Source organism: Apiospora aurea (assembly GCF_038362705.1).
Source record: "Apiospora aurea strain CBS 24483 chromosome Unknown utg000005l_segment0_segment0, whole genome shotgun sequence".
Classification (NCBI taxonomy): Eukaryota; Fungi; Ascomycota; class Sordariomycetes; order Amphisphaeriales; family Apiosporaceae; genus Apiospora; species Apiospora aurea.
In genome coordinates this window covers 6,348,613-6,362,474 of record NW_027117392.1, presented here as the reverse complement: position 1 = coordinate 6,362,474, position 13,862 = coordinate 6,348,613, and the positions used below count along the sequence as shown (strand labels likewise).

The 13,862-nt window shown below is 58.0% G+C and overlaps 5 protein-coding genes across 5 annotated transcripts; 2 read left to right on the top strand and 3 right to left on the bottom strand.

Moving 5' to 3' along the window:
• Positions 1-375: 375 nt before the first annotated feature.
• PG986_008460 (quinone oxidoreductase) lies at positions 376-1,524 on the bottom strand (the record flags this gene model as incomplete). Its single annotated transcript, XM_066844682.1, has 2 exons — positions 376-1,340; positions 1,518-1,524. 2 exons carry the CDS (start codon positions 1,522-1,524, stop codon positions 376-378), a joined length of 972 nt encoding a protein of 323 aa, XP_066700794.1.
• Positions 1,525-2,505: 981 nt separating this feature from the next.
• PG986_008459 (uncharacterized protein) lies at positions 2,506-3,952 on the bottom strand (the record flags this gene model as incomplete). Its single annotated transcript, XM_066844681.1, has 2 exons — positions 2,506-3,369; positions 3,401-3,952. 2 exons carry the CDS (start codon positions 3,950-3,952, stop codon positions 2,506-2,508), a joined length of 1,416 nt encoding a protein of 471 aa, XP_066700793.1.
• A 2,632-nt stretch (positions 3,953-6,584) lies between these two features.
• On the top strand, positions 6,585-7,661 carry PG986_008458 (Polyketide synthase- enoylreductase; the record flags this gene model as incomplete). The annotated part of the gene is made up of 1 exon (XM_066844680.1): positions 6,585-7,661. The coding sequence occupies one exon, from the start codon at positions 6,585-6,587 to the stop codon at positions 7,659-7,661; it is 1,077 nt and encodes a 358-aa protein (XP_066700792.1).
• Positions 7,662-7,998: 337 nt separating this feature from the next.
• PG986_008457 (Tyrosinase-like protein orsC) lies at positions 7,999-9,770 on the bottom strand (the record flags this gene model as incomplete). The annotated part of the gene is made up of 5 exons (XM_066844679.1): positions 7,999-8,209; positions 8,324-8,730; positions 8,892-9,113; positions 9,222-9,375; positions 9,610-9,770. The coding sequence occupies 5 exons, from the start codon at positions 9,768-9,770 to the stop codon at positions 7,999-8,001; spliced, it is 1,155 nt and encodes a 384-aa protein (XP_066700791.1).
• Positions 9,771-11,544: 1,774 nt separating this feature from the next.
• On the top strand, positions 11,545-12,869 carry PG986_008456 (uncharacterized protein; the record flags this gene model as incomplete). The annotated part of the gene is made up of 3 exons (XM_066844678.1): positions 11,545-11,718; positions 11,762-12,697; positions 12,852-12,869. 3 exons carry the CDS (start codon positions 11,545-11,547, stop codon positions 12,867-12,869), a joined length of 1,128 nt encoding a protein of 375 aa, XP_066700790.1.
• Positions 12,870-13,862: the final 993 nt, after the last annotated feature.

Genomic DNA, 13,862 nt, shown 5'->3' with positions numbered 1-13,862 from the left:
TTCCGCTTCCACGGATTCCACATCCACCACCGCATGTACGGCGGCTAGTGATAGGTTACAAGCAAATCATTTCAGCCACAGAGACGCTGGCAGACCTATTACGGGCTTCTCCCGCCTTGAAGCCGTTGCCGAAAGTCACCGCAGTCTCGGGCGCTTACGGCCTGCAGCCCATCCCGGCGAGCGCCATCGAACAGGGCCGGGCGCGCGGCTGTAATGCGCTAGGCCTGTCCGCCATCAACCAGACACGGACCATGAGTATCTAAAGCAAAAAAGAAGATTATATGAATCTAATCCTGAATATAAGAGATAAGTAAAGCCGGGGCAGTAAAGGTGCTACTATTGTCAAACGCCGAGTCTACCTTATACCCAATACACTCAGGGTTTGAATACGACATGTCTACCGAGGCCGGTATGCTCAGCCGCTGCATCCAGGGCCTCCTTGGCCTGGTCGAGCCGGAAGACCATGGTATCGACAAAGCTATTGCCCTCAACCATTTCACTATTACCTCCTTGGCCACGAGGAAACAGTCCAGCCTCCAGCATCTTGACGAACTGTACCAGGTCTTCGCGTTCATACATGACCTTCCCCTTCAACGTCAAGTTCTTGGCAGCAACGGCACAATCCCCAAAGTCGGCCGTCATGCCCATCAGACTCACCCGACCGCCCCGGCGCAGCGCCCGCATCGCGCTCCGCAGGTGCGTCGAGTTCCCCGCCGCCGCATCGCCCGTAACTCGCACCGTCTCGACGCGGTTGTTCCCCGCCGCAAACGTCGCCGCGACGCGCGCCCGCAGCCGCGCCAGCTCCGCCTCGCTCCGGCACATGGCGAGGACGCGCGCGCCCATGGCGACCGCCGTCAGGACGCCGGCGCCGCCGAAGCCGCCCGTGGCGGGGCAGACGACGAGGGTCTCGCCGGGCTCGAGGCGGATGTCGCGGAGGCCGCCGAAGGCGACGCTGAGGTAGGAGGTGTACGCGAGGTCCGCGGCGGAGTAGCCCAGTTGCCCGCAGAGTCGCGGCTCGTCGAGCGGGTGGCAGTTCTCCAGGGGCAGGGCGACGTACTCGGCGAACGCGCCGTCGCGCCAGACGCGGTTCGCGAGGTGCCGGCTGCCGTCCGGGCCGACCGCGGCGACGCGGCCGACGGCGCTAAAGCCGCCGGCGAAGCCGAGGCCGCCGTCTGGGGTCGGGGACGGGAGCGGGTAGTTGCGCGCGCCGCTGAAGATGTCGCGGTGGTACGAGATCACGCTGGCGGCTTCGACGCGGACGAGGACGGTCCCGCGGCCCGGCGCGGGGGTCGGGACGGTCTTCAGCTCGAGGCCGATCTCGGTCGAGGTGAGGATTAGGGCTTGGTGATGGGATGGGAGAGATGGAGTGGACGCCGTGGCTTTTGGTGTGTCAAGTAGGCTTGTATCAAACGTCGGAATATGGCTTGGCGAATGGATTGCAAGGCAAGAGCTTTTGTACGTCTCCTTACTTGTGTTGGCGATGCTTCAATAGCAAAGGGACCTTTTCGGGGGAGGACGTCCCATCTTATCTTTATGCTGTGGGGAAATTGCAAAGTAGATAATGGGTGTCGGAAAGGACCGTCAACGGAGTTTCGCGGACATTTGGCCTATCGCCGTTGCATACCTTTCGCGTACTTGCGACCGATATTCCGGCCCAATGGCAACGCAAAGGACAAAGAACATCACTATGCTTTGCACTGGGAAGGAAGAAACACGTTGCGGCCGAAGACGCCGGCATATCACTAAGTCCAGGCTCTGAAGTGTATTGTGCCAATACGCCCCTGGGATGTGTATACCAATCAAGAGCTTCCTTGTGGACCAATGCAATATCACTAACTAGGAGTAGCCAGGCTTTGGTAGGTGGAATGTCAGGTCTTCGGGCTTCTTTTGACTTCGTCGGGGCTCTTGTCTCGCTCCTTGAATCCTTAGACGAGGTCCATAGACACCAAATACTGTCGATATCCAAGCCGAGACCGGGGAAATTGGATTGGGGTGAGTGATATTATAGCAGGGGGCTTTTAACCATGCCCGTATAACCTGGTTGCATTCCTGGTCTGATTATTCCCCGAAGTCATTATGGATCAAAGCGAGTTGATAGTTAGCTTCAAGTCCTGTTAATCGATTTGGAAGAGATGCTACATTGGGATTCGATGCACGGAAATATATCGCCATATGTAGAGTCTTAGTCCGACCCCTCGGCCGACGCCACCGAAATCCGGAGAATGATGAGTAGAGCGCAAGACAAGAATCCAGGGAGGCACACGCCACTTCGTCTTCTCCCCGAATCTTCCAGAGCCTCGACCAGGCTCCTTTTTCCCGTATATACGACCATGTATTTGACTCACTATCCCAACCGTCTCATGGTCGAATAAAAGGAGTAGAGCACGTGGATTCTTTAGTCTACAAATTGTGAGATGTCCTTGTCCAATATATCCAGATCCCTTCAGATTGAGAATTCTATCAATTTCGTAAGTCCCCAGCTCGCTTCCAATACTGCGAGTGGTTCTACTGTGCCACTCCTGAACTCCGTTTGGCCTTGCTGTCCTGCCAATACCCCTTGGCCACGAAGATCAAACTCAACACAATCCCCAGCCCAGACAGCCCAATGCCGAAGTACCACGCGCTGCGGTACCCATGCAACACATCCGCAGGCGTTTTGCCACCATTATTGACATTTACCTCGATGGTACCCGCGAACCCCAGCCCGAGTGAGATGCTGTAGTTGACCACCGTCGCGACCAGCGCCGCGCCCATGCCCTGGTGCTCCCGCTTGACCGCGTTGGAGAAGATGACGGTCGCGGCGGGAAACGACGTATCCATGCCAAAGGGGATAACGAGCATCGAGACGAACAGCTGGGCCCAATAGACCTGCCCCACGGGCGTCGTCGCGACCAAGATGATCCCGACCATGAAGCAGGTCAGCGAAAACGTCATGACCCACGCCGGCCGGACATGATGCAACAGGAACCCCGTCGCCACGCTCGCGCACGCGCCCGACACGGCCACGGGGCAGATGTACGCGGCCAGCAGCAGCGGCGAGGCGCCCCGCAGCACCTCGACGAACTGGGAGGTGTAGTAGACCCAGATGCCGAAGCTGGCCCAGCCGCACGCGATGCACCCCACCACGAAGCTGATGTCGCCCGTGAAGACCTTGAAGGGCACGAGCGGCGCCGCGGCGTAGCGGGACTCGACGAAGAAGAAGGCGACGGCGAAGATGACGCCGAGCACGAGGCAGACACCGATGTACGGCTGGTCCCAGCCGTACGCGGGGCCCTGGTTCCACGCGAAGTTGAACAGGACCAGCGCCAGCACGCCCGTGACGGCGCCGGCGATATCCAGCATCCGGAGCTTCTCGCGCAGGGGCTTGGCCTGGTCCGGCGCAGCGGCGTGTCGGGATCACCAGCGCGCTGAAGCCGGCGAGGAGGAAGAGCGCGATCGCGAAGCTCCAGAACGCCCACGGCCACCAGGCCAGCTCGAACAGGCCGCCGAAGACGAAGCCGAAGACGCCGCCGCCGGGGGCGCAGGCGCCGAAGAGCGCGAACGCCATGTTCTTGCGCAGGCCGGGCGGGTAGGTGACGCCGAGCAGCGCGAGCGCGTTGGGGATGGCGGCGGCGGGGCCGAGCCCTTGCATGACGCGCGCGAAGATGAAGAGGTGATACCCGGAGTAGGCGCTGAGGCCGGCGACGAGGCTCCAGAGGGCGAACCAGAGCAGGCCGAGGACGAAGAGGCGCTTGTGGCCGAAGAGGTCGCCGACGCGGCCCGCGACGAGGATGAAGGTGCCGACCGTCAGGCTGTAGCCCGCGATGAACCACGAGAGGACGCCCGGGTTCGTGACGCCGAAGCTGGCGCCGATGGCGTCCAGGATGCCCAGGGCTTGGGTCAGGCCGGCTTGGGTGGTGAACTGGGCGGAGCAGATCATGGCGATGAAGACGCATTCGTGCAGGAGGGACATGGGCGGTTCGGATTTCTTCTCGGGGGGTCGGCGTCGTCGGGCAGTGTGCTACCGTTTTTGCGCTCCTTCTCTACCGCGGTGTCTTCGCTTAGATTCCGTGGGGACCCAGCCTCGTGAGGTCGCAACCCCTCCGTATCGATGTCATGCTCCGGATAGGCCATGATACTTTGGGTTCCCGGCGAGCGAATAACCAAAGCAAGAGATCCTGAGGCACATTAGCTGTGCACGATCTGGATGTTCATGTCTCGAAAGATACTCACTGGTCGTACTACCAAGATGCTACCCTAGGCAACTCCGAAAGCTGAGTTTAATTGGTACACAATACAAATAGGGGAGATGAATATGCACATGCACGTGCACATGTAATCAGATTGTGTCTTGGAATGTATGTGTATGTATGTCTCAGAATAATCAAATGCAGATCGACGAGAAAATTGCCGAGATAATCGCCGACTTAGGTGAGGGCATGATACTCTCATATCATATCTTTATCATGTAGCCTCACTGCAACACCATGAAAGGGAGTTTTACATCAGTCCTCGAGACAGAGTGACGTGTTGGGCTTTTTGGAGAGATTGATAAGCGAGTCGATGGGGTTTGTCACCCCCGGGAAAGCCGAGCTTACCTCTGGTACGGCTGGTGGATAATCTGACGTACAATTCCTCCGGGGGGTTCACGTGACTCGAACAATAGTGGGATATCCGAGTGCGGGGGCTACGCCGAGGTTTCCGAGCCGCCAGCTCCGAGCCCCTTGGTCCCCGAGGTGGTGTATTAGGACGAGGTTTCAAGTGGCCGCACTGCGCCGCCCTACAAGCAATTGACCAAAGGAATCTGGCGGTCCAGGAGTTGTTCGGAGACGGTTTGGTATGGACGAGCAAACCACTGTCTAGGCATGCCCTTACCTGGCAGCACCGCAACGAGTGGAAACAATGCTCGGATTAATTTGATATCCAGACATATTGAGCTGGGAAAAGTTTCACTTCCGATATCTTCAGATGGTCAACGTTTCGATCCGTCGAAAACGTAGCGTACGCTAATGCAACGACCCAGAAACCGAAGTATTGAGTTTGAGTCATCCCCACTCTTGACATGAGCCCAAGGGAATGACAGGTGTGCTTTGTGATATGGCGTTTTATTGAGGCCAGAATGAGGTTCAATTTAAGTCCGTTCTCCTTGCATTCAAGCAAAAGGGGCAGACCTGTGAGTTGACAGTACTGCGAGTTGCCTCTCCGAGTCAGCCGTGCCCTTTTGGGGTTTGGTTCGTCCGATATACAGGGACGTAGCCACCGTCCCATGTCAAATTTGCAAGATCTAAATAGAATGCATTGTTCCCGTCCCGGACTATGGAAACACCACTCATACCTAAACCATGATCTTGGCCCGCTCCGCCCCGCCAGGATGCGGGAGACGGACTCAAGCCCCTGAGTGTATATATCAACCGCCCGTAAAACCATGAACTGGGACTAGACCAAGCTCGTCAACAGCTTAAATTTCAAGGGGTTAAGGAAACTATGCAATAATGCCTTTACTGACGGGAAATAAAAAAGATATCGTGAAGTCCGCACATTAAATGGCAAAAGTATATCCCGACACCACATATCCATAGTTGTTATGGACGAAAAAGCTAGGTCCGCCTGGGGCTCGAACCCAGAATCTCCTGATAACATGTAATCGTAGTCAGACGCCTTACCATTGGGCCAACGGACCTGTTAGGATTATTGTTCGTAAGATGAAAAAGGGTTGCTTGTTGATGTTAATGACTTGTGAATGAGCGGGTGGGGGACGTTGAATCTTTTGGCCGAGTAATGGGCAGACTTCATCGTCGGCAGCTTCTGGCAGCCGTCGCCCTCCCAGAGATACCTATTATGGGTCCGTCTCGGTGCGTTCGCAGACGTTGGTCCGCACGTCGGTCTTGAGGGCGATCCGGGTGTGGGACGTCGGGCATCACTGCTAATGTCCAAGATGCGATCCTCTCGTTTGCATGGCTGAGAAAGACGATGGTGCCCCAGTCGCTCGGATCCGGGCCGGCCAGCTCGGCGGGAAGGGTGCGCAGGCCGTTTTGTGCCGCGCTGACAGGTTGGGTGGGTCGGGGGAGAACGCCGGGCTATTTTGGGATGCCCCCGTGTTGTCAAGCAATTGGCAATTCCTGGACCCGCACGCAACTCAACCAACCACCAGTTGGCACCGTCCATCATCCAGCTTTCGCAGCATCGCTTACGGCACAGTTAGTCTACGGCACGGTTAGTCGACGGCACAGTCAATACAACGTTGTTGGTTCTAAACACTTTTAAATCATGTGGTTTCGCGTATTTCCGAGCTACCTGCGTAGCGCCGAGCGGCGTCCATGGTTCCCGGCCGAGGGCCCTGGCGTGCAGTTGTTAATTAGCTGGCAGCTCGGCTCTCAACCGAGCCAAGCGACCGGGACAGTCCCCGGTCCACATCAAGATATCGTGGGTTTCGAACACATATTAAAGAGAGAGTAGATTGCGCCCGTCCATTGCTTTCCAGACTCTCGTCGTCATTGCCAGTCTCTGCCAAGCGTATTCCGAGCTTCATCCAAATCACAACCACACCCCTTCAAGCCAAACCATAACCGAAACAAAAACCCCGTCACTTACACACACCCGCAACCATGCCCCAACATCCCGTCAACCAAGCCGCCTGGCTCAAGTCCCCCCAATGCACCCCCCTCGAAATCGGCCCCGCCCCCTACACCCCGCCCGGCCCGGGCCACCTCGTCATCCAGAACGCCGCGATCGGCATCAACCCGATCGACGTCCGCAAGCAGGCCGAGGGCGACGCCATCCTCCCGCACATCCGCTACCCCACCATCTTCGGCGAGGACGTGGCGGGCACCGTCGTCGCGGTCGGCGAGGGCGTCACGCGGTTCGGGGTGGGCGATCGGGTGCTGGCGGCCGCGGGCCTGATTCCGTCGAATAATACGCCCGAGGGCGCGTTCCAGCTGTACACGGTCGCGCGCGAGTGGCTGACGACGAAGCTGCCGGATCGGGTCAGCTTCGAGCAGGGGTGCGTGCTGCCGCTGGCGCTTCTGGTGGCGGGGACGGCGCTGTTCGACAGGGACTACTTGGGCCTCGAGTCCCCGACCGTCCCCGCGCGCCCGAAGACTAACGAGGACGGATCCGCCCGCGGCGTCGTCATTGTGGCGGGCGGCGCGTCGGCCGTCGGCGGCACGGGGGTGCAGCTCGCGGCCGCGGCCGGCTACGAGGTCGTCTCCACCTCGTCCCCGAAGAATTTTGATCTGGTCAAGAGCCTCGGCGCTGCGCACGTCGTCGACTACCGCTCCCTGACCGTCGCGGACGAGCTGCTCGCCGCCGTGCGCGGCAAGAGGCTCGTCGGCGCCCTCTCGCTCGGCGACGGGACGGCGGATTACCTGGCCGCGGTGCTGCAGCAGCATGTGGAGACTGCCGGGCCGACGAGGAAGTTCATCGCGCGCGCAGAAGGGGCGCACAGCGTCGCGGAGGGCGGTGAGGTCGAGGTCAAGTTTATTTTGATCTCGCCCAAGGTGATTGGGCCCGAGACCCCGCTGCGGCGGATCTTTGCCGAGTACCTGCCGAGGGCGCTGGCGGAGGGGACGTTTGCGGCGAGGCCGGAGCCGCAGGTGGTGGGGAGGGGGCTCGAGAAGATTCAGGAGGCGTTTGAGGTTTTGCGGAAGGGGGTCTCGGCGAGGAAGATTGTTGTGCAACTTTAGACGGGCTGTGGCCTGGGAGATGAAGGGCTGCTGCGATTGGAAGCCTGGATACTGGGACTTTGTCATGACAAAGTAGATTAAACCCCAATCATTTAGATATAGAACTCCAGTCCTTTCACCAGTGCGCCGAACGCGTTCGCACCCGTGGCAACCGTCGATGACCTTAGCCTGAACCACCAGAGGCCAAGGCGACAGTGTCTAAGAGATACTGATGTCATTTTCTATGTAAAAGGTGTCTGTCGATTTAGAAGATTAATGTACGATGCCCATGATCCTATTATTACCAAGTGCCTATGCCCCGGAGCCCAGCCCAAAATGCCTCCCTTCCATCCATGCCCTAGTACAACTCATCATAGGTGTAGCACAGCTCGCCCCTCTGGATATGCATGAGCCTCTCGACCGTGGTCTCCTTGCGAAAGTCACCTAGCCCATTCCAGACGATCCCGTCGAGAGTTAGGTTGCCCGCCTCCTTGTTGTCGTAGTCGAAGAAGACCAGAGGGCCCGAGATGTCGTAGATGCGGGCGGGGTCCCGGGTCTGCCAGGACCACCTGGTGTGGACTGTCAGCCTGGGTGCCACGATACCCCCGTTGCCATTTGACGGTATATTGAAGTCAAAAGACATGAAGGGAAAGCTAAGACTTGTGAAGAAAGTGTTGACTTACCAAGCCCGATCCAAGTTGGAATGGTGCAGCCAAAACACCGGATCCCCCGGCGACGCGAACAGATCCGTCATGGTCCCGTACAGCCCGCCCGGGCCCCAGTGTCCGCCCGGGTGCAGCGACGCGCCGTCGGTGACGCGCTCCCACCGGCCGTAGTCGGGCAGCGCCATGGCCTCGGCGACGCGGTCGGGGCCGGACATGGCGCGCAGCGAGACGGGCGCCAGGTCGCGGCGGAGGCAGTTGCGGCCCTTCTTCTCGGTGTTGTTCTGCGGGCCCAGGAAGGTGCTCAGGTCCGCGAAGGGGCCGTTTTGGAGACAGCCGCCGCCGGTGCGGTCGGGGACGTCTTGGGGGGGGTTGGACGATCTGGGGAGGTGGAGGGGGCACGGGGCCGGATGGGTTAGTTGGGGATGCTGACTAACAGAAGAGAGAGAGAGAGAGAGAGAGCAAGAGACAGAGGTGAGGGGTCAAGGCTCTAAGCCAAGTCAAACATCATGAGTGACAAGGTGGAGAACAAGCAAGTAAGCCGAGTCAAGGAACAGATGATGAGGCAGGTAGGAACATGAAGACTCACCATGCCAGGGGCAGGATGGGTGAAGTTACCACCGACCCAACCCCCATTCCCCCCAAACCCCGTATCGACGTCGAAGACGGGCGAATTGATGAGGTCATCGTCATGCTCGACATCCAACGTCCAGTCCCAGAAGGGCTGTCCCAGGTCCCGGCTCCATCCGCAGTCCCACAGCTCCTCCTCGTACCTGGCGAGCAGGAAGCGGTGGTAGGGATAGAAAATGCCCTATTGGGTCGGGGGTGTGGATGTCAACAAGGTTAGTAGTTGACATGTGTCTTTGATGAAACGTTATGCTTAGGATGAAGCAGTAATTGGTGTGGTTGATGAACTTACGACGAAGTGGGAGACGAAGGCCTGGACGATGTGGGTGGCGAGGAAGTCCTCGAACCGATTGGTCACGGCGTCCAGGGGCGCGACGCCGGGCTTGGCCATCATGCACTTGACGGCGCCGATGTACGACTTGCGTTCATCGAGCTTCAATCGTCGCCTGTTGTTGTTGTGGTTGTTTCGATTCGTCAGCCATGCTCCCATGGGGAAAACACGGGGCAAGTCGTGCAGCAGTCCAAAGAAAGAAGGAAGGAAGAAAGGATTGCATCGCATCATCTTGGAACCTGATCGTAATCGATCCGAGACAGTGACAGCTCGAGTAGGACAGGAAAGGATTGGCGACGAGGATGAGAACGACGACGACGACTAATAGGAAACGCGGCTGCAAACTCACCACTCCTTACGGACGTACGGCTTGGTGCAGGTGCTGTCGATGCCCATCGCCGCGTCAGCATTGGCAAAGGGCGTCGCGGCTGCCGCCAAAGCCAAGATCGGAAACGCCGCGGTCGCCAGCAGCAGCGCCAAGGCGCCGAAGCTGAACGCATGAAGTTCCATTGGGTCAGTGTTTCGGTAGATGTAGGTACACGGTGTCGAAATGAGTAAGTAGTGGTTGACGACGATGATGATTTGAGACGGAGACGTCAGTGGCTTTGGGAGTGGACAAGAAGGGAAGAACAAGTAATCAAGAAGTGTTTGAGGTATGGGTTTGCGTGGCGTGCAGAGAGGGTGAAATAGATTCGGCAGAGTGACATGTCAAGTTATACGCCCAGTGCAGACGCAGGAAGCGGCCTACGGGGAGGCGGCCGCTCGGAAACGTTTTTGGACTGCGCACACTCAGAATGCAAGGGCAACATCCAACTAACTAATAAGCCCCGTAGGCATCTCCCACTAGGGCTCGAGACCGCGTTGGATTCTCGGATTGTGCAAGAGCCGGAGCTCACGTGTAGCCAGGAAGGAAACGCAAAGCGTGGGAGTCAGATGAACTACCCAAAATCTCGGCCTACTATACCCCCCGGTGCTATAATGCGGCCTCACTAAGTCAGCTACAGTCATCCATTTGCAATTCGTGTATGTTGCGTCGGCCGGTGGATGTGGCGCGTGCCTATGCAAACACCCGAGAATAGCAATTACAAATGGGCCGGGGGTGCAAAGGGCACACCGGCTTCTAGTCGTTTCCTGTCCCACAGCCCCGAATGAGTGCTGTTCCAGACTTGGCTGCCGAAGCCACACAGCCGGTAGTTATAAGGGGCTCGGGCGGTGTTGCATGTTCATCCCTTCCGTCGAAGCTTCCATCTTTTCCATCCCCATCCCTTGCGCCGCTCGAAGATCGATCGTCGACCGCCCCAAGCATCGGGACGATCAATCCCGATAGAGCGGACTCCAGCACAGAAGATGTGACAGAAGAAGCACAAAGCCGTCTTCCAAGACACAAGATTTCGAATTCTAGAAAGGGATTTCCTTGCGATTGGACTGACTCCAGGGACTATATGCAGTCAGCCGGTGACTATGCGACCGCGCCATGCACGGAACGCGGCGGGTTCGGATGGAACCCCCGGCCCAGACCCGGCCCCTCGACTGGTCTGGCCGAGTGGGCTAAGCTTCTTTGGACACCCTTGCATGGAACCTTGGTGCAGCGCAGCAGCCAATAGGGAGCCAGCCAGCCGGCACCTCCTTAATACCGTTGCGATATCGTCGGATGCGGGGTTTCGCAATATTAGCCTATATGTGCACCGTGTTTTGTTTCGTTGCCACGATGGGATGCTACACAATCTGGGGATCGATCGGATTCGGGGCCTTGGCTCTTATCAGGTACTGTAACATGACATGATGCTTGATAAGCGCGTGATTTCAGCGCGTACCACCTGTCGGCCACGCGTGCCACGCATCACGGAGATTTGGGGCGTTCCTGACGGCTTGTCACTGCACGGGGCTAAAGTTGCACCCTTGCGCTTGGCAGTGACCTCTTCAGCGCCGGCATTCCAGGTTCGTCTGGTCTACGCACGAAAGGCATGAATTTGCTCTACCAGGGAGTCGGTCGGCATCTGTTTTGGGACGAAGCGATTGTGTCTCCCCCGGAGACTCGTCCCGGAAACAACATGATGACACATAGCTTGGCCTGTTTCTTGTGAGACAGGACATGTCAACTGTGAAGGAAACCGGTCTACGGGGCCCAAAGGGAGCCGTGTGCTTATTTGAGGGCATTCAAGTCCCTCATTCCAAGAGGATGCGGCCACGAGGAAGTCTGTTGATTAGACTCTCCATGCTGGATGAACATACTTTGTAGACCAAGTATTCTTCAGCAGCAGCAGCAGCAGGACCGGCAGCGACCATGGACCCAAACGCCCCCGTACTGATTACCGAGCACGCCATCCGCGCCGAAAACATCTTCCTCGGCGTCACCATTCCTCTGGTTGTGCTTTCGGTCGTGACCTTTGGCGTGCGCATGGCGAGATATAGGACTCGCACAAGCATATGGGCCGAGGCTTGCATCACGTTGGGACTCGTATGTACTCAGACTTACCTCACTTCTGATCAAATGAATGCAGCTGACACGGGGCTATCCTTACCAGGCTCTGACTTTGGCCGACTGGGGCTTGCTCGTCGCCACCTTGCAGCGCACGCCCGGCCTCAAGAGCCACGAAGCCTTCGTCAACAGCGCCAAGTTCGGCTTCTTCGCCATCCCCATCTGGGGCCTCGCCATGGCCTTCATCAAGTCCTCGATCGGCCTGACCCTGCTGCAGATCAAAACGTCGCTCTGGTTCCGCGTCTACATCTGGTTCAACATCGTGCTCATGAACCTCTACGGCTTCGGCAACCTCCTCTTCATCCTGCTGCAGTGCCGGCCCCTGCCCGCGGCCTGGGGCGACTTCGAGCGCGCGGGCCCGGACTTCCAGTGCGCCCCGGCCATGGCCATCACCATCGCCTCCACCCTCGGCGGCGTCGCCAGCATCCTGACCGATGTGCTGCTGTCGCTGGCCCCGCTCACCTTCCTCTGGAGCCTGAAGCGCCCCAAGCGCGAGCGCGTGGTGCTGGGCCTGCTCATGTCCCTCGGCCTCTTCGCGGGCGCCTGCTCCCTCCTCAAGAACCTCGAGGTCCGTAACCTCGCCAACGCCGCGACCCTGCCCCCGCCCGAGCTCTTCGCCTTCGACTTCGGCGCCGCGGCCGTCTACGTCAACATCTGGACCGCGCTCGAGCAGCTGCTCGGCGTCGTCGCCGCCTGCACGCCCTTCTGCAAGCCCCTGTTCGAGCGCTACCTCGGCGCCGTCCTCGACGGGCTGCACGTACCCCTCAGCTTCGTCAAGTCGAGTTACCGCGGCACGCGCACGACGACGTCGTCGTTCGGGGACCGCTCGACCGCCGGCTACGGACGGAGCGCGTCGTCGGCCTCAACGGCGGCTAAGGACAAGTTCGGCCGCACGTTCAAGATCAGCGCTCCGTTGGGCGGGGGCGGCGGCGGCAAGCTGAGCGAGGAGATGGGGGAGGTGGGGAGTCGGGACGGAGGGGCGCGGAGCCGGCTGGAGGAGGAGGAGGAGGGGGACGAGTGCCGCTGGCGATCGAGATGGTGTCGCGGTTGGGGTCGTCGGCGAGCAAGAGGCAGGGCGGCGTGGTGCGGCGCACGGATATTATTATTGACAGTGGCAGCATGCACAGTGAGGACATCGACAGGCTCGAGTCAATGCAGTGGAAGTTGGTGCGTATTTGAATGTCAAGAGCGCAGAGGAGGTTGACTCGATGCAGCAATTGGTGGAAGGAAGCCATGGGAAAATAAAAAAAAGCGGCTTTGCGATACAGTACGATAGTAGTATATTACTCAATAACACGGCTTTTGTCATGTAGTACTCAGTATGAGGCAAGGCACTAGTGGTTTAGTGGTAAAATCCATCGTTGCCATCGATGGGCCCCGCGTTCGATTCGCGGCTAGTGCATCACAAATCCTCTCTTTTTGCCGTTTCTGTGCTCAATCCGGTTGCTATGTCAAACAGCAGCATACTGTTCAATTGAGAGTAGAGCATCATCATCTCTTCAAGGTTGCAAAGTACAGCTGTGGCGCTGATCAACCTCGGATCTATCAGCAGAGTTAAATGTTGCTTCTGATGATTCCCTTTTCCTTGCAACTCATTGGCAGAAGATGGTTGCGCCCAATGCACAATGCGGGAACGTTTTGTTCGGACGGAGTCCCACTGTTACGAACGCTAGTGGCATAAGTCTTGGGATGAGCACGTCAAAGATCAGACGATGTCCTAGGACAGATAAGCTTATATCGACGACGATCACAAATCAGGTCCTCGGAAAAGCCATTGCCATATATATGCTAGTGACAAGAGTTGTCATCTTTTCCGGACCTAACTTCCAATTCGTGCCTGGTAAGTCAGGTAGTAAGGGGCAACTCATAGCGCCCATGGTAGCTCTGTGATCGAAAACTTGGAAATAACTTCACGTCGCCTTTGTAACCATCACACTCACTAACCTTGACACCAAACGGACCCTCCCGGTTTAATTCCAGATAGCAGCTGTTAACTAGCAATACCTTACGAGAACAGAGCCGCAGCACGCCCAGGTGGCGGTTTATAAAGTTAATTACCGAAACTATCCCGGTAGTAAGCGGACTGGTTTCCAGATGGCCATACGCGCTAGCTGCTAATTGTA